General features: G+C 48.6%; 1 protein-coding gene across 1 annotated transcript; it reads right to left on the bottom strand.

Annotated features, from left to right (window-relative positions):
* Positions 1–1289: 1289 nt before the first annotated feature.
* Ripk4 (receptor interacting serine/threonine kinase 4) lies at positions 1290–22512 on the bottom strand. The gene is made up of 8 exons (XM_028752548.1): positions 22331–22512; positions 14077–14368; positions 10417–10565; positions 8579–8628; positions 6579–6737; positions 5732–5835; positions 4374–4638; positions 1290–2723 (listed from the first exon to the last, which is right to left on the bottom strand). The coding sequence occupies exons 1-8, from the start codon at positions 22510–22512 to the stop codon at positions 1564–1566; spliced, it is 2361 nt and encodes a 786-aa protein (XP_028608381.1). The 3' UTR covers positions 1290–1563.
* Between the last annotated feature and the right edge of the window lie 1977 nt (positions 22513–24489).

Genomic DNA, 24489 nt, shown 5'->3' with positions numbered 1-24489 from the left:
GTAGACAAGTGGGTAGTTGGAAGGTTGGATATAGTGGCGATAGTGGGTTGATGGACAGTTGAATGGAAAGGCAGTGGCTAAGAAAAGGATAGTCAGGAAAATGAGGACAATTACATTTAACTGAATGAGAGACCCAGAGTCAATGTGAAATCATAACTGATACAATCTGAAAATATTTCAGATGTAAAGTTAACATGAGAATAGTAAATAATTAAAAAAAAAAAAAAACAAACATTGATGCTAGGAGCTCCTCCCCACCAGATCAGGTATATCCAAAAAAAGACCATGGGCCATCCTCTGCTTCCCAAATCTCCCAGGCCCGTGCTGTATCATATGAAACATCTCCAAAGCCCATGTTACTGTCTCAGAGCTCTGGTTTTTAAGAAGCAGATAATTAGAGCTTATTGATAAGAAATAATAGTCTGTGAATTCCAAAAGTAGGCAAGTCCTTTATTGACATAAAACAGACCTCCTATGGTCTCCGTGTTTTACACAAGAGCAGGAGACAGTGAAGACAAATTGAGGCGTATTAAAACATAGCCAGCTCCACTACTTCCTGTCATGAAAAAGTATCCTGTCCATGATTCATGTCAAAGTACACAGTACATTAATATCATTCTGTGCAGGTCACCTCTATGGTGACAATGTTCAGAACACAAATGGGGAAGGTACAACAAAAGGCTATCAAATCTGACTCCTCAGAGTACAACCATCTCCAATGGCCACCTCTGGCCACATTCATCTTCTGTATCTGGAACAGCAGGAGTCACCGCAGGGCAAGTCAACAAAGTCCTTGTCACAAACCGTCACTTCCCCAAAAGAGCCTGAAAGAGCGAATTGTTTGACTAAACAATTTTTTAATATAAAACCCATTTACAAAGAATTTTCCTGTAACTTTTATATATAAGGCTCTGACGTTTTAGGTGAGAACTCAGCAGGGAATGTGAGGGAAGAGGCATGCTGACCTAGACATCAAAACTAAAAACAAAAACAAACAAACAAAAACAAACAGCGGTTTCAGGCTGTAAGGCTGTTCAGTGTCAGGACCAGCCCTGTGGTTTTATAATCATTCCCTTTCTAGGCTCCAACAGCCAGATCCTCACAGGTCTCAAGCAGAGCTACCTTGTCACTCAGGTATAAGAACCCACTATGCCTCCAGACAGATATTCTGCCCATCGCAATGAGAAGAAAAAGGACACTGCGCTTCCCACGTCTCTACTGAAGATGCCATGCTCCAAGCAAGCAGAAGTGGCTTACTCTGGAACAGAGGGAGCATTCTTGTATGGGCTTTGTTGTAAAAGGCCTGCATCAGCATCCAATCAATACCACAGTGACACGACACCAACCTAGCCCCATCTGACATCAGACCCTTTGACTACAGGTCAGTAGCTGGTGGTAGCCTCTGCCCCAACACAGCTACTACTGCCTTGTCCATTAGCCTCTGCTTGGTCAGTGTATGGGCAGGCCACCAGCAGGGTGAGCAGTGTCCCAAGACCATTCTGTCCCCATGAGGAAACAAAGGGACCAGAAGCCTACATGGAGCCCTGGTTCTGTGGTGGCAAGCTAGGTCTTGCTGCGTCGGAGCAGTGTGGCAGCAGAGCTCTGGCCTCCTTGGAACTTGAGACTCTGCAAGTTGATGTGTGCTCCGTGTTTGAGCAGTGTCTCCACAGTCTGGGAATGCCTGCCCTGAGCAGCAAGGTGCAGTGCACTGAGGCCCTGCTCGTCAGACAGGTCAATGAGGTCAGCACAGACCAGCTCCTCCACCACCTCTGAGTGTCCACGGGCGGCAGCCAGGTGCAGGGCTGTCTGATTCAGGGGCCCCCGAGCCAGGACATCAGCCTTCTCCTCGAGGAGCAGCTTGACAGTAGCCAGGTGTCCATTCCTGGCTGCCAGGTGCAGGGCAGTATAGCCCTCTGAGGTCAAAGCCTCCTTGCCAGCACCGCGATGCAAGAGTAGCCTGGCAGTACTGGTGTGTCCAGTCTCTGCGGCAACATGCAGAGGTGTCTGTGCCTGTAAGCTGCAGATGTTAATGTCAGAGCACAGGTCAATGAGGATGCGAGCCACACGGTAGTGCCCCCTCTGAGCAGCCAGGTGCAGGGGTGTCCTCCCATCTAGTGTCTGGGCATTCACACTCACCCCGGGCTGCTTGGCTAGCAGCTTAACAATGGGCAGGTGGCCCTGCCAGGCAGCATAGTGCAGAGGCAACCAGGCATCTTTTCCCTGCAGGCCCACGTCCACACCACGGCGGAGCAGGGTACGCACAATGTTCTCCTGCCCATGCTGGCAGGCTACATGCATGGGTGTTCGGCCCTCGAAGTCTACCTCGTTGACAGAAGCATTCTTCTCTAGTAGCAGCCTTGTGCTGGCCTCATCCCCATTCTGGGCTGCAAAGTGCAGGGCAGTCCACTGGTCCTCATCCTTGGCATTGACACTGATCTTCCGGGCCAGCAGTAGCTCCACAATTCCGCGCCTCCTCCGCTCCACAGCCAAGTGCAGTGGTGTCGAGCCCTTCCTGTTGGTCAGGTTGGGGTTGGCATTGTTAAGAAGCAGCCACTTGACACATTCCTCCTGTCCAGCCTCCACAGCCAGGTGCAGCAGGCTGGCACTGTTGTCCAGAACCAAGTCCACATCTTGGGGCTGCAGGATCTTCATCAACTTGCTGGTGTCCCCCGATATGATGGCATCCACTAGCTTCTTCTTCTGGATGTCTGTGGGGCCCAGATCTGCAGGGAGAGGAGAGACAACATCAGAGAGCAGTGAGGCAACCACTACAGAATGTGGGCTTCTAAGGGTTGGGGGCTGAGGTCAGGTGGACCACACCTCTAGGGACTCTGAACAAGGACATTCAGGATACATCCTTTATTTGCAGGTGTTTAAGCATCAACTTTGAGTAATGCAGTTGATGTCTTCAAAGTGTTCCTCTGCTGATTTGCAGAATAAAACCACTCTAGCTTTTCCAGGGTTGGGAAAGCCCTCCCCCAGCATCAGCAGAATTGCTGACAATCATTTAAAAAGAGGGGCACCAGAAAAGAAAGCCAGACAGAACACAACCTGCCCAAAGACTTAGACCTGCAAGACACTATTCCTGGGGCCTCTACTGGCCTATAGAGCTGGTTCCTGGAACTTCGAGGAACACAGACTCAAAGTGGTACCCCCCCCCCCCCCGTTATGGGGTCATCACATCGAGTGTTTCTGAAGTGATTCTCAAAACTAGATTTCTCAGAACATACTCTGTATTCACAATGAAACTTCTATTGAACCTGAAAATCCACTGCATTATTGGAAATCCTGATTCCAATAAATACATTCCCTCTGCAGGTCTGGGTGGTACTAAGGAGACAGACCCTGCCTGGTGTTTAAATACTGCATTCTTTTTTTTCCTTTGTTGTTTTGAAACAGGGTCTCTCTATGTAGTCTTGGCTGCTCTGGAACCTGCTTTATACATCAGGCTGACCTCAAACTCTCAGAGATTACCCCGTTTCTGCCTCTCAAGTGCTTGGATTAAAGACACCACCATGACTGGCTTCAACACTACATTCTTATAGGGTGGTAGTCACCTCTCAGGCATGAGGACAAGGCATCACTAGAGAGGGTTAAGTCTGAAGAGAAGATTTTAGAACACATTTCCCCATGGCAGACAGTGATACTTCTGAGGCTGCTGTGAACTTAGCTCTGACTGTCCTTTTTGACTTTGTTGTCCACTGCTTGGTTAGAATCAAACATAGTCCTCTCTACCTATCTTTGCAAGGCATTTCCTTAACCTTCAATGCTCTTTAACCCAACATTCTACTGGAAAAATCCCTGCAAACTGGTAAGACCTCAAGTCTTTGCAGTCAACTGCACTTGGCCTCCCTCATGCTACAGCCCAAATTGAAATGTCTGTGTCTTACAGAGGAGCCACAGAGCTGCAGGTGTCAGCACCTCATAGGGACAGTCAACCCAGCTTGATGCAAGCCTATAGTAAGCGTATCCATAAACACAAAAGCTTGGGGTAGGGGTTATCTGGAAGTGTCTGAGTATGAGGCATAAGGCTGGCAAGTAAAGTCTCCAGGTGTCACTAGCTTCACTGGATGGGACTTGGGCTTTCCAGGTTGCAGACATAGACCAACCTTTGTCCCAGGGCTAACTAGGCCAGTTTATGTGGCCTATCTTCTTGTGTTAGACACCCAACAGAATCACACTACTGATGTGGGAATTTCTGGATCTGTGTTCTGAGCAAACTATGAAGATGACACCACAAACTCATCAAAGAAAACAGAAAGAAGACAAGAATTATTACCAGGGCAAGAGACCTTGGCACAGTAGCTGCTCAGACTCTAATACAACTCACAAGAGAGCCCCGTGCAAGCTCACTAGTGCTCATGGACACTCACCGCCTGTCGAAGCTTCCCGCTCAAATGACAGTGACAGTGATCCTCTGGAGGAAAAAGCAGAGTCCACTGAGGACACCCCTGAAAGCCTCTTGCCACTACTGGACGATGGGAGCTTGCATTCAGAGGAACTTCGGCTGAGCTCCTCAGGGCCTTCAAGAGTCTGGGAGATCCCAGAGTCTAACTGTGACAGCAACTCGGAGAGACTGCAGTCGTTATCGAAGGGGGGAGCAGAGGCGCGCTTGAGGCGTGAGGACTCCGGTCTGCTCTGCAAAGATGGAAAGGGTAGTAGTGAGGACTCTGCTCCTCCAGCCTCCATGTCAGAGCACAGAGAACAAGACAGAGGGACCAGAAACTATTAGATGGAGGTCCCATAGCTATGCACTACCGTCAAATAGCATCAAGAAACCCTGAGACTCAGGGCTGCAAAGAAACCTCATGGACTTGCCTGGCACAAAGACACTGTAAGAATAACAACTTAACCAAAATGGAAAAGTCTAACTACTACATGATGCTGCCACCCACTCTGGGGCACTGTCTAGGCCACAGGCAGTCCATCTGTGAGAGAATAGTCCAGACTCGGTCTACCCAAGACAGGCAGCCCAACAAGAAAGGAAAGTAGTCAGGCTGGGGCTCTCCCTTGCTCTGACAAAGCTTCAGACTTGTCAGGTATGTCAGTTTGGCTTGGGGCTATGAGAGCGAGAGCACTGGGGGACAGCGGGGACAGGTCTGGTTGCTTCAAGAAAAGCAGATTTCTAGTAACTAAGTCTGAGGATTGCTCACTCTTTCTGAGCCCTCCTCCCTTTGGGAACCGCCACCTGTGCTTGCCACCTGTGCACTAAGTTGTGTCTACTTGCTGGCTTCAAGCATATCAGAGGTAGGTTCTGTCCCTTTGTTGCTGTCAGGAGAATCTTTGTCCCCCAATTCTCACCTGTCCCACAGCTGTTCTACTTGGGAGAAGCTGTCCAATGCCAGAGGAACCATCACCACCTCACCACCACTGCCAACCTTTACAGTGGAGTCCTCTTCTTCAATCAATCATATCCTAGAGGCACTCAGCTAGCACTGGCCTTTGGAGCTTCTCATGGCTTCTGAGTAACCACATATACTTGTAACACAAACCATTTAAGAGCAGACAGTGCTCAGATCCTCAAGCCCTACCTACCAGGGGCCCAGGAGGACGGGGGCCATCTGCCCTTCATGGTTCGTCCTACACTTATTAACCTCGAGTGTTGAGCAGATGGGGGGATCCCCATGGGACAGGCTCAGAGGGAAATGGGGAGGAATTTTCAGAAAAGATGTTGGATTAGAAAATCCCACCACAGATTAGAACCCTGAAGATGCTTGCTAGAGACGCTTACCTCATTCCTGGGCTCTGAAGAACTTTTCTCACCCGGCTCATGAGCCAGGTCTTTCACTTCCTCATCAGGTTTTTCACAAAGGTCTTCGGTTTCAGAGGTAATTTCTTTTAGAGAGAAAACAAAAAGGGCTGTCATTTAGATATAACTCCTACACAATACTATGGGGACAGAAGCAGTGATACCCCAATCTTGACCAGCAGAGGACATGCTCAATACCACTGGCAGTTTGTAGAAAAAATCCCTGGCATCACTAGAAGACAACCCACCCACCATCCTGAGTGTCTGGGCAACCACCTGCAAGGTCTCATCAGGATCAAAACAGGTCTTTCTTAGTACCCTGCCGGACACAAAGGGTTAAAGCTATCAGGGCTGGCAGGTGAGCCCTATCTACTCATGTCTCCCCAGATTCATGTGAAAGGCAACTCTATCAGGTTCACTTTCTTACTCCAAAGGTACATCTGTCCATGAGGACAAGACCCTAAGGGAAGCGAAAGAAAATGACAGACCTTTAGTCACCGCCAGCTGCCTAACTAAATGTACACCATTGTACCTGAACTTGAAATCCAAGATTCTAAGCTCCCTGGAAGCAAATGCAGCCTGCTAGGAGAACAGATGGACACTGGGTCTGACTGTCTAGTTCTAATAACCCATCCCAGCCTTCAGGGTTGGGCAGCCGAAGTAGGGGATGGGCCAACCTGTCAGTGGTAGGCTTGTTTCATCCCTGTCTCTGCACACATTGTTCCCTGCCTGAGCTTGGCCCTCAACCCTGTCCTGGTCATCAACTCTACGGCCTGTGACACGGGAAAAGCCATCACATAGCAGTGATGAGACAGGGAAGGGCACCCACCTTGGAAGGTGGGCCGCACCTGCGGGTCTTCATCCCAGCACCGTTGCATGAGCCCTATCAGGTTGCTACAAGCACGTGGCCGGGGCCTGCAGACGGGTGGCAGCTCTGGGCGGTGGCCCTTCACCACCTTCACCATGATGTGCAGGATGTTCTTTTCATCTGCAAAGGAGAAACAGATGTCAAGACTTTGAGGAGCAAGAGATGGCTCCTCATTTAAATGTATGGATAAGTGCTGGGGACATGCTGTGACAGGCACATCATCCAGGACACTACCAAACCTGGACTTTTCTTTAATCCATCTGCTTATAGGACATAACATTCTCTGTGTTTCTCAGTTTTACAAACTCATGGGCACAGACTCTGCCGTTATTATCACCAACCCTAATCAGGAAGGGCTCAAGAGGGACTCTCGGTGGGTGACCTTCGGCTCACCTTAAACTATGCATCCCATCTGCCACTGGTTCCCATGGGCATTCCCCACCCCTGCATTCCTAGCACACCCTGAGGAGCAGCAGGCACCTAATGGCAAGTATGGAAAATTGGCCCACAGTCTCCGTCGGCTGCCAGGTCCACACTGACGCTTCGTTCACTTTCCCGTTAAGTCTTGTGCAATGCCTGTCTCTTGGTGTCTGTAGGTTACTTCCATGGTGATCCAGCCTTCCAACCCAGCAAGCTTTCCAAATGTAGCGAGAGTCAAGAGAATACCTACAAGATTTTTTGCTGCCAAGCAAGCTTGATGGGGTCTGCATGGCATCTGAGAAGTTCTGCTTCCCGCTTCCCATAGCTAGCAGGCAACGAAACCTGAGGGCCTAGAACCTTGATACACCACCTGACTCAAGAGTCACTGCTATTAGACAGTTTCACACCCAGCAGGTAGGCTGTCACACTGAAAAGAATTCAGTATGTGAACCTCCATGGTGGGGAACACAGTTAAAAGAAAAAGCAAGGGGGGAAAAGAGTGGAGAGATGGCTCAATCCTGGTTCCCAACACCCACATGGTAGCTCAAAACTGCCTGTATCTCTAACACTAGGGAATTCAATGCCCTCTTCTGACCTCCACAGACTCCTGCACACATGCAGTGCACAGACATCACTCAGGCAAACACAAATACACATAAAATTAATATACCTTTTAAAAGAACAATGGAGGGCAGGAAGATAACACCACCACTCTGCTGGATGTTTAACAAGCTACCCAAATCCCCTGAATCCTGCAGTACTTAGAAGAGCTCTTCTCCACCCTTCCCCTTTTCCATGCCGGTTTGAGTGTGAGACAGAGCCAGCAATGGGGCCTCAACTTGAGGGCTCTGACTTAACGATATCTGTCTGTCTGTCTGAACCCAGGGCCTCACATATCCTGAGCATGCTTTCTATTTTCAAATATATTTGGTCACACCCCACAGTGCAAACAGCCAGAAATGTCATAAAAGAAAAGAAACTTCTCTCTTCCCATTGCAGCTAAAAATGACTTAAGTTTTATAAACTTGAGTTGATATGGTGGGACTTCTGGAAACGGGCCAACCACATGTTTTTACTGCTATTCTCAGTGTGTTTAGAATGATTAACACAGCAGATTCTGTCATGTGTGTTTTATACCATTTGTTTTTGAAAGGGAGGGAAGAAGGAAGGCGAAGGAAGGGTATCTTGTTATATAGACTTTTAACAGCACCTAACACTAAGCAGCATCAAAGAATAAAGCTGCATATGGTCTGATGGTCCCACAATTGACTGTCCTTATGTAAGGAACACAGCAGAAGGCCAAGCCTGGATGTACTGTCAATATAAACTTGATAAGTAAGGAAGAAAGACCATGCAGGTGTTTTCTCAACTTCCTGCAAAAAGCTGTACTTGCAGGGTAGGTATAAGGCATCTTCCTTGAGGACAGGCCACATGTCTTTGAAGCCTTAGGGAGTCTAGCCCAGCCAAGTACAAACCAGAGGCATTGGGAGGGTGGAGAAGGTTCAAGCACATGCCCACTGTCTTCATGCAGGGCCACTTACCTGCAAATGGCTTCTTCTGTGTAAGCACACCCCAGATCACAATGGCGAAGCTGAAAGAGAAACTAGGTATCAATTGGTGCTGTAGGGTCAGGTTTGATAAGAGTTTCCGAGCTCTGAGCTGCCATCTCACAGGGGCACAGACCAAGTACTCAGACATCTAGGGGCACTTTTGCCCCCTATTCTTCTCTGCCTTGTCTTCAATCCTTTAAATCCAAGGTCAGGTTCTGTCTAGAATATTCCTCTAAGAGGCCCTGGGAGGCTTCATCAGAGAGTAGCTAAAGAAAAATCTATAGAAAGTACTAAGAAGCAACAAGCTGAGGCAAAACCCTCTCAGCTACTGGCAGACAAATGTTTAAATAAATAAATTTTTCTAGATACACTGAAAATGGCCCAATCTTTAAAAAAAAAAAAAAAAGACTGAAAATTGAGCCTAACTCATTAACTGGAAAATGTAGGTTCAAAAGTTAAAGCCAATATTAAAATAAACAAAGTACTTGACTATCCCCAAACTCTGCAAGCCCTGACTAGTCCCCAGAGGGCCATGCCCAGTGGGACTCACTGTTCAAAAGCCCAACACTGGCACACTGGCTTCTGTCAAACCAGTTAGCTGAGCCTGGTGACAAAAGACAGAGTTGGCTGCTCTGGTCCTTTCTTTTCCAATAGGTTGTTGGAACAAGACCCTCACAATTTGAGGAGGAAAGGGAGGTAGTTCTAAGGTACTCAAATCCCGAATGTCAGATCCAAAGGGAACTCCATTCCTCCTATGCTAATGGTTAGACAAAAGCCAGCATTAACCAGGAACTCCGGAAGCAGGTTCCTCTTTAATAAAAGGAGCCACTTCCCTTATCACTAAGCAGAAGGGACAATTAGCTATCTGTGGTGCCTATTAGCATACCACAGCTCATGCTGCCAGGCTCCTTCAGTATTACAAGTGCCTGCTACACATGTGCTGGCATCCTGCTCTTCTAGTCTCCCCCTCTTCCCTAAACTTGTCCAGCTCTTACGACTCAGCCACTTATAACCTTGCTATGGTCTTATTCTCTCATTCTCTCTCTCTCTCTCTCTCTCTCTCTCTCTCTCTCTCTCTCTCTCTCCCTCTCTCCCCCCCTCCCGCCCTCCCTCCTTCTCTCCCACACTCTCTCTTTGCTCTACTCCAGCTTCTCTTCTGGCCAGGTCCAGTTTGCGGGCCATGTTCAGACTGCTACTTTCTCTCTCTGCTCTGGAATCTTCCAGATGCTTCTGGCTGCTCTCTCTCCTATCTACAATTAAAAAAAGAAAAAAAAAATCTCCCCTTTAAGCATACCATGGAGTGATCAAGTTGTCAGTTTATATACTGGAGACTTAGGATGTGAACCAGTATCCCTCCTTCAGAGGCAAGTGACTAAAAAGTGACTGGCTCACTTTGGTATTCAGAGGAGTGTGAGCTTTGAGGAGTGCAAACCCATACACTATGGCTCTGCTATTCAAAGCAGCCGTTTCTTCTGACAGACAAGTAATATAACTCATGTTTCATGAAAATGCTGTATCATATCCAAGCACTGGGCTAGCAACTGCTTTTCTAACTACTACTGCTTAGCACCAGCCAGGAATAGCCTGTTTGTCAGCCAGCAACATCCACAGGAGAGAAAACTCATTCAATGCACCTGGGGAGAAGGTACCCACCTGCCAGCTAAAATCCCCAAGTCCAACAGGCACACACCATTTGCACATGCATCAAACTCCAAGGCTGAATGGTAGCCCAGGCCTTTCTGGAAACTGCTGCTCAGGGCAGGAAGCAACAGTGATTGATGCTTGGAGCTTTTAGCCTGGCACATAGGACATGGTGACATATCACACACCTGTATACATCGTGTTTGGTATCAAACAACCGGCTCTTCTCACGAATTCGCTCTGGAGGGAGGTAGGCGATTGTACCAAACAGGCCATCCATGCTGAGGTCATGAGAGTGGGACATGCCATTGCACTTGGCCAGCCCAAAGTCAGAAATCTGTAAGAGCAATTCAAAGGAGGCACGTCAGCCTTAAAGGGAGCCAGAAGAAGCTGTGGTGTATCTCCCTCTGGCACATGAGATGGTGGGGGCCCAGCACATGCTCTAGGGGTTCACCCCCAAACAGAAGGGCTGAGCTCCAGTCCGCCCTGTCTCTAAGCAGGCAGGATGCAGAAGGGCCGAGCCTGGATGTACCATCACTATAACTTGATGAATGGGGAAGAAAGACACCATGCTTAAAGAATGGAATTCAGTTGGAGAAAGAACTCAAAAAGAATGAGAACCAGCCTCGCTTCTGTAAGGCTTTACATCTACCCTGGTGGCTAATGGTCACGGTCAGCAGGAAGGAAGGGAAAAACAGCCTTCAGCTTTCAGGCTAAGGGAGCCACGTGACAGGCTAGGACATCTATCATCTATGTCAGTCCGGTTATGCAACCTTCCAGCTGGGGCAGCTACAAGTGCCAGCAGGTCCTTTAAAGCGTAACCCGCCTTCAGAGAGCTTTAGAGTGAGCAAAACACACGCCTCATCACCTTCCGGGCTCACTAGTCTACTCCAGACATGGTGTCCCCTCCCTTGGTGATGAAGTCACTGTCAGGACCCCCATCACTACTTCCAGAGTTCACAGGGGAGGCAGGTTTCCCAATTGGTGACAGTGTCCTTGCAACTCAGGCCTGCAGGCAGCTCTGGGAGTCCCTGTTTTCCACCCATGCCACCACAGCCAGGTGCAAACCAGACCCTTTGAAGCACTGTGTATTCATAAGATCCAAGTCAGCACCAAGTAGCCTTCCAGTGTACATATAAATGTCCCTTTTCTAGTCTCCTTCAAGGCTGATGTGGTTTTAACCCTTTTAATTCACTCCTGGGCTCATCTTCAAACACGCCCTGGCAGTAACAGGAAATGGGCTGAGTCAGGATTCTTGTTTCTAGACTGGCCATACCCATGACGGGAGCCCACAGCCTAGTGTCATAAATGCTGAATCAGGAAAAGCACACCTCTGTTTGTTTTTAGCTTTTTGTCAGCGACTAACTTTTCTGGTAATAGCCCGGCACCACACAAAAGCAGCGTTTTCGGCTCCTTTCAGGATGGTTCCAGTGAGGGGGTAGCCTCAGCACCCCAGCTTCGGGACAAAGTCTTTTCATGCTAATAGAACACCTTCTCATCATGGCTCCACAGCTTCTAGCCCAGCCATTCAGCTGACACTGTAAGAATTACAAGTGCCATCAGGTCGAGGGGACAATGGCCTGCAAGAGAATGTCAGCCCAGAATTTGTCAAGGGCAGCCCTTACTTCCTCAGTGAACGAGCATTAAGTGCCTGTTGTGTACCAGGTCTGAGAAAATACCTAGGTCAGTCAGCACCCAGACCTAAAAAAGACAATCTGCTAGTGACAAACTAGGTACCAGGACATCACTTTGTACTCCAAAGGGGCTCTGTATGTGTGAACCCTAACCCTCACTCATCTAGATACCAACCCAGAAGTAAAGTGTCTTTACTCCACTTCTCAGCAAAGTGACAAAGCTGTGGGTGTAGTGTCTTTGTCCCATAGAGGGCAGACTCTGCACTCCCAAGGATAACACTTGGAAGAGGATAGTACTGTTGCCCCTCAGAAGCACACCACAAATCTCCCAAACACCCACACACCTGTCAGGAGAGGAGAGAATGAAACATCAAACATTGGCTCCACCTAGGGCAGTACCTAGGGACTCTACAGTGTCCCTGGGTGGAGTGACTTGGGCTACACCAGCCCCATGGCTCCCAAGGTGGTGCTGGGTGTACTCACAGCATCCCTGGTTAAGGCACATGTGGTGCAGTCAGCTCCCATTCAGTAGTTCTTAAAGACACAGGAGCCTTCATACACCACCCTCCACCCAGCACTGCCTGCTGCTTTCCCTACCCCGTCTCAAGTGCCCAGAGTTTTGTGTGATTTTTCTGGGCTTCCTTCCACCTCAAGTCTACTCTCCCCTGTACTTTCATGTCCGGCTGCATACAGAAGCAGAGCCTGCCCTCTATGAAGGCTAGCCTCAGGTATGCCAGGGGCTGTCTTCACATTCTACCTTCACAAACAACTCTGGCTTTCTGTGACTGTGGTGTGTAAGAGAGTATTGCTGAACATGTTGTGTTTGTATGACAGTGGGTTGTCAAGCTCTCTGGAAGCTATTTCAATCTCTGCTCTAGACCTGCAGCCACTAAGTGACTACACTGCTCGTCCGCTCTGTGGTGAGGCCCTGACCCAGGGTATGGGCTTGTTATTATTTTCCTTTTCTGGTTTAGGTTTCATGTATGAGAGCAGTGATTTTATGACCCACTGAGCACACAGGCCCTGTCCTACCCAGGAAGAGTGGAAGCCAAGTTCTCCCAGCCACAAGAAAAAAGAATCTAAGAAACTCAGGTCACAAGAAGATTGTGGAAGCCACCTCGGAGCTGGGTCACATCAAGTTGTGCGATATGCTGTCACACTTTTCAGGATGTAAAGGCCAACTCATAGCAACTGTACAGAGTGGAAATCAATTTCTCTGCGTGACTGAGCCTGAGTCTGTAAGTCACATGGGTTACTGTGTGCTGAGTCAAGCTGTCAGGATGAACCTCCTAAAGTCAGGCCAGCAGGGTGGGTCTGGGAATGTTAGACATGCAGATATATCTTAGTGACACAGGCTGGGGACACTGTTCCTCATGTGAGTACTGCCTGCTCTAGGACCCGCTGTCTCTCTCCCTTACTCTGTCCATCTGCTTTCTTGCACACAAAGGAAGGGAGGTTGTGACCAATACTGTGGGCCCATGACCTGGACTCCCCAAGGCCATGTGCACGCCATATGAGAAAGTCCATGACAGATACTGCCCTTGGTGTTGAAGCAGGAATGTTCAGAGGAAAAACATGTCCAAAGCCAAACAACCTGGTACAAACTGTCAATACTTATATCTAGGCACACAGCACTTGCCTCCTGTATCTCCTGTATCTTCACACTCTATTTTATAAATTTCCAAAGACACAAAGAATCAATCTTGTAGGTCTCATAACAGTGACTGCCCACAGCTTCCTGGCAAGGTCAAACAGATGAAAAGTCCTCTTCACAGCCTGTGTCTATAATACAGCACCTATTCCATAGTCCCAGAACACTGAAGAAAACCAGGTTCCGTTATCAGAGGACACAAAGTCTCACCAGTTCACAATCCAACTTCTGATGCTATTTCTAAAGACAATAAGCCTGGGACCATTAAGTCCCTGATCTGTTTCAGGGTGCTTAGAACCTAACACGCCAGGATATGGGGGAGAATCCCATGGGTTTACATGGGCCACTCTTCCAGGTACCTATTATGTTCAGATCAAGTGCAACCAGCTGGGTTCTCCAGTAGGTCTTACAGTGAAAAAAGTCCTGGCTTCAAGTTCTCTGCTCCAAGGACAATCACTTCCTTCCTCAGGCTCTATTCTAAAATCCCAGACCATCTAGATAGAGCCTCCCTAAGGCATCCGGCATCCCGGTTGCCCATTCCTCAGGACACACACTGCCCCTACCTTGACATGGTAGTGGGCATCCAGCAGGATGTTCGCTGGCTTCAGGTCTAGGTGCAGCAGTGGTGGAGACATGCAATGCAGGAAGTTCATGCCCACAGCTGTCTCATGCACAATGCGGAAGCGCAGGTCCCAAGGCAATGGCTCTGAGGCCAGCAGCTTCTCCAGAGAGCCTGTCTCCATGTACTCCATAACCAAGCCAACAGGTTCCTGGCATATGCCATACACTGGTAGAATGTAGCGGAACTTGGCCATTTCCATCTTCTTAGCTTCCTCCAGAAGTTCCATGCGTTCCCTGAAAAAGTTCATAGATATGAGGGCATGCAGCTGTCACCTAGCTGGACACAGAGCCACTAGCCAGGACACACCCAGTGATAAATGCACATGTGTACAAAGTTCACTGTCATAGAGTTTAACCTGCCTCTGCACCTGGGGTCACTGTGAGGATAGAGCCTAGCAGTTATCTGGATACCTACAGGTGACATCATGTCCCTTGTCTGGATGGAAAACTGCTAGCTAACTATCCAAGGACCTTCACTCTCACCTCTGTTTAATCCCAACTCTTTCACTAACCCAGTCACTCCTGGATCTAATCTCCAATGAGCTTATAGCAGGAGTTGGGCAAGGGCTACTTATAGCTGGTCATGCTTTCTCTGCTTACACAGTGGTTGTTTCTAACTACCCAAAGGGGACAACAGAGGCATTTCATATGTAGCTATCACTACCATCTACATCCAGGACATGGTCATCATCCCCAACAAACTGTACCCATTAATCACCCACCAGAACCCATATTCTCCTGTTTCTGAATCCTGGTACCCCCAATAAGCAGAGTCATCCCTACCATTCTTCCGCGTCTACCTTACTTCATAAGGTGTTTTCAAAACCCATTTATATTGCTGCACACATCCAAGTTTATCTGTGCGGCCTAGCAATGGTGCAGGAATATACTACATCTTGCTAATCCACCCTCATGGCTATGTTATTTGACAACTTGACATATCTGGAGTCATCTGAAAAGGAACCCCATCATATTAGCCTGTAGACAAATCTGTGGGGGTGCTTTCTTAATCCAAGATTGGTATAGAAGGGACCAAGACCACTGAGGCAGACGGCCCTGGACTGCATAAGAATGCATGCTGGGTAAGCCACGGGGAGCAAGCTAAGAAGCAGTGTTCCCCCATGGCCTCCCCTTCAGCTTCCACCTCCAGGTTCCTCCCTGACTTCCTTTACAACAGCCTGTAACCTTTAAGATGAAACAAACATTTTCTTCTCAAGTTTCTTTTGGTCGTCAGTACTTTAACACAGCAACAGAAAACAAACTGTTCTTCCTGTTTGCTCCTGAAAATAATGTCCTTGCAGTCTTCATGTTAGTTCTTCTGGGTACCTGCCCAGAAGCAGAGCTGCTGGATCATGTGGCAAGTCTATGCCTAATGTCTAGAGAAGCTGTGGTGCTGCTGTCCACAGCCTGCTACTTCCTAGCCAATGACCTTCCACTGAGGCTGTCTCCTCACACATTTAGGCTCAGTCTGTGGCAGAGACAGCTGCAGCATGGGCTGCATTTACCAGCTACAGTCAAAGGTTAATTCCACGGTATTTGTACAGATGACAATTACTGCGTAATGGTCTGTGCCAGCAACAGGTCAAAAGTCTCAGTGTACACTCAAGGTAAAAGGCCCCATCCCAACAGGGTGTGCCTAAGCCACATAGGATCCGGGTCAGTGTCTCTCCAAATACACACAAGAAGGTACGCAGGAGGCTGGGAAGAGGTTCTCATGCCAGGGCTACAAAATCTGCTTTCTAGTAATAGAAGGACTCCTTAAAGGAAACTTCTAGAACCACTCCTAGAGAGACCTATTGGAGCTGGAAACTGGGCAACCTTGGCGTCTACACATAGGCCTGATGGGCTGAGGTGCCTTCCCAGAAGGCAGGCAGAGTAACCTGAGATTTACTGGGTCTTCATTAGTCCCCCATAAGGGCTCTTCTAGATCTAAAGTGGCTGTTGGAAAATCACTAGGCACGTGCTGGAGGACCCAAAATGGAGCTAACAAGTCACTTTCTAACCTGACCCTCCTCTGAAACTGTAGGAGGCTTCCAGGCTTCCCTGGCCTCATGCAAGGACAAAGGCAGGCAAGCAGAGAGCTACAGGAGCACCAAAACCACAGCAAAAAACATCATATGCTGGCAGGTGAAATTGCCACAAGTTCTAAGGGCTGAAGATTTTAGCCCCTTGCCAACCAGTGCCAATCCTATCTGTATGTAGCTAGAGCTTAGTCCTCATGAGCACACACTTTAAGCCAGCCTATTGCTGGAGTGGCAGGCAACAGACCCCTGGCTAAAGCGAAGCATCTTGGAATGAGTCACTAAATGACTTCAGAACAGAGTCTAGCATGGTGTGCTGTCCCAGCCTTCTGGAGACACTGCCAAAAGCAGCTAGTCACAGAAGTATAGAGCTATCTGAGAGATACTTGGAGTGGGTGGACAAATAACCTTACACCAGGATCTTGTCAACTACTTCCTTCCTTATTGGAAGGCTCTAAGAGTCTAGCCTCAACAGGAGGCAGAATCCTGAGTACCATGCTTGCCTTGGACACTGACTATGGTATTTGTACAGATAGAATAGGCTGGAAGACTCCCAGCCCTGCTCCTGTACTCCACACATATCTGAAAAACAGGCCAGTAAAGAGCTAGATGCCCAGGTCAAGCATTAACAAAATAAAGCTGGTACTTGAAGGAGAAGATAGTATTTCTTGGGCTGGGTTCCTTTCTCCCCAGGGGAAGGCAGGAGCTGAGGACCTTCCTGTTCAGACCCCATACACAGCATCAGCTGCTGCTCATTCTTTTGTGTTAAGAATAAAAGTTATAATTTGTAGTACCCACTCCCTCCCCACCCCCTTTTCATTTTCTTCTATAAAGTGGTCAGTTTGCACCTTCCAATGTGGGTATCCTTCCTGCCCAGAAGATGGGTCCCTACACTCTGTGAACTGAGGAGGTATACCTGCCCATCTCCAGTCTAAGGAACTCATGTCTGCAGGTGGGCTACAGCATGGGCCACTGTCCCCACTCTCTGGACACCTTTACTTAACCAACCCAACCAATCTCTTTATTTGCCCAACAGTTTTAATACACACAGCTAACTTCCGTTGGTAGCTCCCAGCAGCCTTGCTGGCAGAAAATGGCTAGTTCTACCCTTCCCAACACTCAAAATTCAACAAGTTCTCCCTCCTTGCCCTGGTCCCTTTCCAGAACACAAACTTCATTTAAAAAGAACAGGTCTGTAGGACTGCTGACCCCAGCACATTTACACACTGTGCACAGCAGGCTGGAGGGAGCACATAACATCACCCCCTTGCCCTGGCCACATGCTTCAGGGCACTTAATTGGAAACTGGCCATTGTTTCCTGGGTTAAACATCAGTCATCTTCATGGTTGCATAACCGGAAAGCTCAAGGCAGAAGGGACTAGCACTGAGGCAGAATCCTAGGACATCCAGAAAACCCTTTCAAAGCCTTTGTTATCTAATTTCCTCTGGACTAAAACACTCACAACATTATCCTGATGCTTTGGATATATGTAGCCTGGGGCAACCTGTGGCCTGAAGCTCCAGCCTCTAGGTGTTATCAGGAGCACCTGCACTCTGGGCCTAAATCAGGCCAGGCCCCAGCCTGGGAGAGGCACAAAGACTCCAATAGACACAAAATGTGTTTTATGTTGTTGGTGCTTATCATTTAAAATACATCTTTCTCATAAGCAACATTTCTGATCAGTGTTGACAGCAACATAGAAAGAACTGTACACTTGTAATTCCGACTACTGTTCTAAAAGCTGGAAGGATTTTCCATTTTGTCCCTAGCCTGGATGCCTGGGTGGGGCAAGGATCATTAGGTGGCAAGCCCAGGGCATGCTCCTGGTTGCCATTCTGTTCCATTTTGTTCTTTCTGCTCACAACGAACAATGTTTCTGGGCCACAGAACCCACTGACTCAAGTTAATTAAAACACAACTTGATCTTTGCTTCTGCACAGTGCAGGAAGGCTGAAGTTACATTCTCATCTCCTTTGCCCCTGGAATAGGGATGGTAACTCAGCCTCAGAGGAGGAAGAGAAAAGATACCTCTGCTCCACTCTCATGCCTGTTTTGGGGCTCTATTTAGAAAATCTGGGCCCATGGACTGGAGAGATGGCTCAGTGGTTAAGAGCACTGACTGCTCTTCCAGAGGTCCTGAGTTCAATTCCCAGCAACCACATGGTGGCTCACACTCGTCTGTAATGGGATGCAGTATACTCATATACATTAAATAAATAGATAAATATTTAAAAAAAAAAGAAAAGAAAAGAAAAGAAAATCTGGGCCCAAACAGGCAAAGTTGGGGTTATAATTTCTAAAAGCACCTATTTATTTATTTGTTTGTTTGTTTGTTTGTTTATTGGCATGGCTGGCTACTGAGCCCAGAACCCCTGCACATGCCAGGCAAGGCCCTAACCATGAAGCTATAGCCTCCTGCTTACCTCCAAGTTTCCTTTTTCTTTTTTCTTTTTTTTGCCCAGACTGACCTTGAACTCGAACTCATGTCAATCCTCCGGTCTCAGCTTCCCGATTACTGAGATTACAGCCTAAGATACTTTTCAAAAGCATTTACAATAATTCACACACTTGCAGCCCATTTATATCTACCATGTCTGGTCTCCCACCAAGGGAGGGAACTGGTGTACAGAGGAATATCAGGGGTAGCTAACACCCATCACTTCTGGAAGGTCTGCCTTCCAGCTGAGAAAGTACAGAAAAAAGGAGAGAGAACCTAAGACCAGCTGTGAATGAGCCTCATGCCTGCAGGCAACAGGGGGACTGCGGGGGACTCAGCAACAGCTGCCAGGGAACCTGGGAAGCATTGCTGGGAGTAGAGTATTTCAGCCTCTCCGATAGGCTCCTACACACCAATCCAATTAAGTTCCCAGGAGCCTCAGAGGGGTTCCCACACTGCTATTTTTAAAACTGACAAGAATCAGGCTTGTCCAATTGTCAGCTTTGTAGTTACAAACCTGGGGTTTGCTCGGGCTCGTCCCAACGAGCTGAGGCCCAACTCTGCATTAGCAGCTTTTGGGCCCCTGTGCCAGGGACTTTGTTTTTCTGAGCTCCTCTTAGCTGGGAGCAGGGAGAGGCATAGGGCCCCTGGGTCATTTTGTTCTAAGATTGCCAGGCCTGCTCTCCTGTACTTGTGATCTCCCAGGTGAGAGCCAGCCAGGGAAGATAGCCTTCTCCCCAAAGCCAGGGAACGGGACCCTCCCAAAACACCTGGCAAGAGAAATCAGATGAATGGGGAGATCACTTGTGAATTATGCCGAGGTCCTCTAAGTGTCCCCATCTGGGCAAAAAAATTTTTATAAGTGTCCCAGACCTGATAAGGCCCCACCTTCCCTGAACAGCAATGGAGGATGACAAGCAGAAGGATGGGGCCTGGGCGGCTGCTGGGGAGCCAAGAGACCTCCAGCTAGCTTGAAGGGTGAACAGCCTGACCAGTGAAAATAGGACTGGCCCATAGCTGAGGCTAAAGCAAAGGCCAGAAATGACAGCAGCAAACTGTCCACAGAAGAGGTAGCTGTTAGCTGGCCTGGAGGTCATTATGGATGGACCCCTCCCTCACAATCAGCTTTGAACACTACTTCTGGTACCCCTGGGGAAGCACCTCGATGGCCACTCCTTAGAGGTAAATTTAGCAGGGCTTTGTCAAGAGGCCCTTAGAGGAAGGCTATTTAATCCTGGCAAAATATGGATGGCTTTAAAAAAAAAAAAAAAAAAGACAAGGTCTCTTTGTATCAATGGTTTTCAAACTGTAGATTATGACCCCTTTGGGGACCACATATCAGATAAATTGTATATCAGATATTTACATTATGAATCATAACAGTAGCAAGATTAGTTATGAAGTAGCAACAAAATAATTTTATGGTTGGGGGTCACCACAACATGAGGACCTGTATTAGAGGGTCGCAGCACTAGGAAGGTTGAGAAACACTGTCCTACATAGTCTTCATAGTCCTGGAACTCACTATGTAGAAAAGGCTGGCCTCAAACTAGAGATTCCCCTGCCTCTTTTTTCCTAAGTGCTCAGATTAAAGGCATGCACCACCATGTCCAGCTTATTTACAAGGTAGGAAAGACAAACTTGTCCCTTACTTCAGAGCCTTTCTTGCCTGACCTCTCAGAAAGCAGGACTTTTTCTTTTTCTCATTTGTGTCCCCGCTGCCAAGACTGACTGCTTGTTGGCCCTGTTGCTTTCTTTCAAACTTCAAAAAAAAAAAATTCCTTTCAAGTCCATGTTTAAATCCTCTTATCTCTGAGGTTAAGATCCTGCAAATAAGACTTCATGTCCTCTGGCTGGGGCTGGGGGCGGGGGCTGCACACAAAGCCCCTGGGAAAATTCTGTTTCTACTTCTAAGTAATGCCTTGCAAAGGCAGGCAAGGCAGGACTACAGCACAACACCCCAGGGAAAGTCAGCCTCCCTCAACAGCTATTTCAAGCTTCAGAAGCAACCTGGCTAGCCTGCAGGGCAACAGGCCCCTCAGGCACAGCAGAACCAAGTGGATTCCTAAGCATTTCCCACCCCAGAACTCCCAGACTTCCGAACACCCCAGGGAGCTTAAACACTTAACTAGCCCTGGGTGGAAGAAGTCAATCTCACATACAAAAGAAAAAAGGCAGCCCTGACCTGGTGGCCAAGTACTTCCTGCTGGGTGCTCTGACCTCTACCTGCCTGACGTGCCACCACCTGCCGGCTTCAGGCAGGGAAGGAAAGGCCTTGCAATTAAAGGACAAACAGTTCAACACAGGCTCTTCGAATGTGGAAAAACCCTGCCTTTGCGATCTGGCCACCCCCCCAAAAAAGATCTGTAGGACTGTACCATATATTGATTCCAAGGATACCACACCTGAAGTGGTTCATATTTACCCTCCAATAATCAAATTCTGTCAAGTATTTGATGGTGAATAAATAGCATTCACTCTGCCTAGAAAACAATCCCACTAAGTCTCTGAGGGCATAAGAAACACCCACGCAGAGGTTTTGTTGTTGTTTTGGTTTTTACCTTTAAAAAACTGTGGGCTGCTATTCAAAAATGGTTTGGATTTCGCCAAAATAACCACAGTGCTAGTGTTCCTCCTGGCCTGAAGGGTTCCCAGAATTGGAGTCCGGGAGGGTTTACACAGTATGGTGAGCTGGTAGTGATTTTAGACACTAGTTCCCACTGTGCCACAGTTTCTAAGAAAAATTGGATAGCAAAAGGCAAGCAAGCAAGCAAACACAAACACCCGATAGCTCTGACAGAGTCTCCAGGCTAGAAATGAGGCACAAAGGGAGAAGATTGACGCCTCATCCTCAAACTATCCTCCTTACTGTCACCCAAGCAGGCAGTTAGCACTCCAAAGTAACGCAGGAGTACAGAGTGGCTTAAGGCTGGTCCTCCAGACAGCTCGAGTTTAAGAGGTATCTCTGGGGAAAATGCAAACATCACCACCATATCAGCTTGGTTAAAGATTAAGTCATTTAAATCTGCCTTTCTGAGGCTCATACATAACATATCACTACTCAATGTAAACAGTGAAATCTGGGGAAAATGCTTTTCAAGAACTGTTCCGCACCTCACCTCCAAATTTACTCACAAACCACAATGCCATAGAGTTTACCGGGGACCGCTCTGAGTCCTTTCTTATCGCTGGAACAATCCGCTAGGAGGGACAAAGAAAGGCCCAAGGTGCCCGGGGCCACCTGTCCAGCGTCAAAAAAAAGACGTTCCCTGGGTCTCAGCTCCCACCCTAAGTCCCCTAAAACGAAGGTGTGCAGAAAAAGAGCGGTGGGCAGAACCAGATCCCAGACCCAAGCAGGTTCCGGAGCCCTGTAAGCGGCTGTGCGCCGCGGACGCCTCGCCCGAGCCCAGCCGGTGCTTCCGAACGAAATAATTACGGTCTTACACCAATTTGTGCTCCGACGAAAATTACTAAGTGGAACTGAACCTAACTCGTTCACAAAGCGCAGAGGCCCACACAGCAATTTCTCTAAGCCCGGCGCGGACCGCACCTTTGGTGGGTCTCGGACGAGCCCGACACACGTCGCCGGGCTCAGGGCCATCGCTCCGGGCCAGCTCCGGATCCCAGAAGCTCTGGAGCTGCGAGGGACCGGTGGCCTGAGTGCCGCAAACTCTCTTCCCCGGCGCCTCACGTACGCGGAGCCCCCCATCCCACCCGGCCCCGCCCGGGAGCTGACCTGTCGTCGACGTGCAGACTGGGCGAGCACTTGATCGCGAGCCACGTCTTCCAGTGCACGTGGCGCACCTTGTACACTTGCCCGAAGCCGCCGGAGCCCACCTTCTCCCAGCCTGCGAATTCGCCCGCGTCGAAGGTGCGCAGCAGCCCCAGAGCCCACCGACCCCGGCCCTCGCCCTCCATCGCGTGCGTATTGCCGCAGCCTGGCTCAACCGTGACCGCCCAGGTGCTCAGGTGCGCGCCCCGCCCGTTGACGTCACTTCCGACGCTGGCCCCATCCCGCCCCTCCGGTCCCCTGGGCCCGCCCCCGACGCCCTCAAGGGAGCGGCGCAGGGGGTGAGAATCTAGCGCCCGGTGTTGCGGACCCACCAGGGATCCCGGGAATCCCTGCGCTGCCTAGGGTGTGCGCTGTGGCTGGCCAACTTCTCACTGCAGCTGTAGTATGTACTTATTTCACTTCTCACAGTGCTCCCATTCTGCAAAACACAACAAAGTATAGTCTCCAACTGGACTTAGATCCGATTGCCGGGCTTGCTCAGGTTTCCCCGGTTTTGCACCTCTTCGTTTGCGAACGTTAAATCCTACACAATGTTCTCGTCTGGGCCAGTTCGTGTACCCGGCACTAGTGGAGAAAGAGAACATTCTGTGCCCTCCTGGAAGCCTTTTTCTAACTGCACTCTTAGGCCCTGGTGATCGCTAATCCTGTTTTTTTCTCTCCCCTCTCCTGAAAACATTTGTTTATATTAGAGTTATATAGTATCCAACCTTTGGGACTGGTTTTCCACTCCTCTTGCGTCTCGTTTTTTCACCGGACTCCTCATAGGAAGTAACTGGTTCTTTAAAATTCAATCACCCCTGCCCTATAGCTCAAGCTTGTAAATCATAGTTCTGAGGAGACTGGGGCAGGGGGAATCACCTCAAGTTTGAGATCAAGCCTGGGTTTCAGAGCGAGACCTTATTTTTAAAACAAACAAATATCTCTTCATTATGGAAAACAGTGACCTTTTAAAAGTAAACAAATGGCTTGAAAGGGAAGGATAATCGACCTGTTAATCTTTGGGAAAATTTAGCTTTGGGAAGATAGCCGGTCAGAAGTGGCAGGGCCTACTGGTGAGTTCTCTACCTTCAAGAAACACTCTTGCCCACTGTGCTTAAGAGCAGATGAAAACTGGGCCTGATGGGAGAAGAGGAGGGAGCGTTGTGAGAACAGTAATCCTGGAGAACCTCTCTCCTGTCACACCTGGTAACTGAGCCTTCTCCCCTGCATCTCATCTCCCAGCTGGCTTCCCAGTGGAGGGGCCCACAGTCCCAGCCTTGCTTGGGGTTGGGGTTGGGAGTTGCAGTGAGGGTCTCCTGGGAGCTATAGGCACCACCATCCTTTCCCATATAATTTCTGAGTCCAAGACAGCAGATAGCCATTTTAAACTCATCTGTAGCGAATATACCTAATGTATAAGCTAACTCTTTAAGAATAATTGGGTTTTTTCAATGAATAAAAATAACTTGAAAGTAAACATAGTCATTATTTTGGTAATGAAAAAATATTGACTAGAAAATGAGTCATGGCACCCATTTCCGGGGTACAGCTCCAGGTATGTAGTCTCACCCTGTCTGCTCAACTTCAGGGAGGAAGGGGGTGACTAAGCCCATAGCAGTCAAGTAATAAAACACTCCAATTTCATTTATTTAATCATCTGTGCGCTTCACTCAACAAATATTTATGGAGTGTCTGCTGCGGGCTCCATATGGAAACTGGAGCCCAGGGAGACCAAAACAGACAGCCCACTTAGGGACCCAAGTCACAGCATGGAACTGGCTTCTTCTCTTTTCCAGAGATGTCATTAGGTTTAGCCCATCCCTGCTACCAGTCTGCTAATCTGTAAAGAGGGAAAGAAATTGCTGACTGGAACTTCTCTGGAGGACTTGCTAGCAGGGGAAGTTGACATCTCCAAGTGGAAAGGTGAAGTTGCAAGTTAAACACACTGTAGGTCAAAAGATCAATGCACAGATTAGAAGCAAAACAGTAAGTGAGCGATAATGCAAGCTCTGTGCCCGGCACTGGAAGGCTGCAAGCTCTGTGCCCCGCGCTGGAAGGCCGCAAGCTCTGTGCCCCGCACTGGAAGGCTGCAAGCTCTGTGCCCCTGCACTGGAAGGCTGCAA

The sequence above is a fragment of the Grammomys surdaster genome, unplaced genomic scaffold (genome assembly GCF_004785775.1).
Source record: "Grammomys surdaster isolate TR1022 unplaced genomic scaffold, NIH_TR_1.0 125925, whole genome shotgun sequence".
Classification (NCBI taxonomy): domain Eukaryota; kingdom Metazoa; phylum Chordata; class Mammalia; order Rodentia; family Muridae; genus Grammomys; species Grammomys surdaster.
Note: the sequence above shows the minus strand (reverse complement) of the source record. Positions and strands in the feature narration are given on the sequence as shown.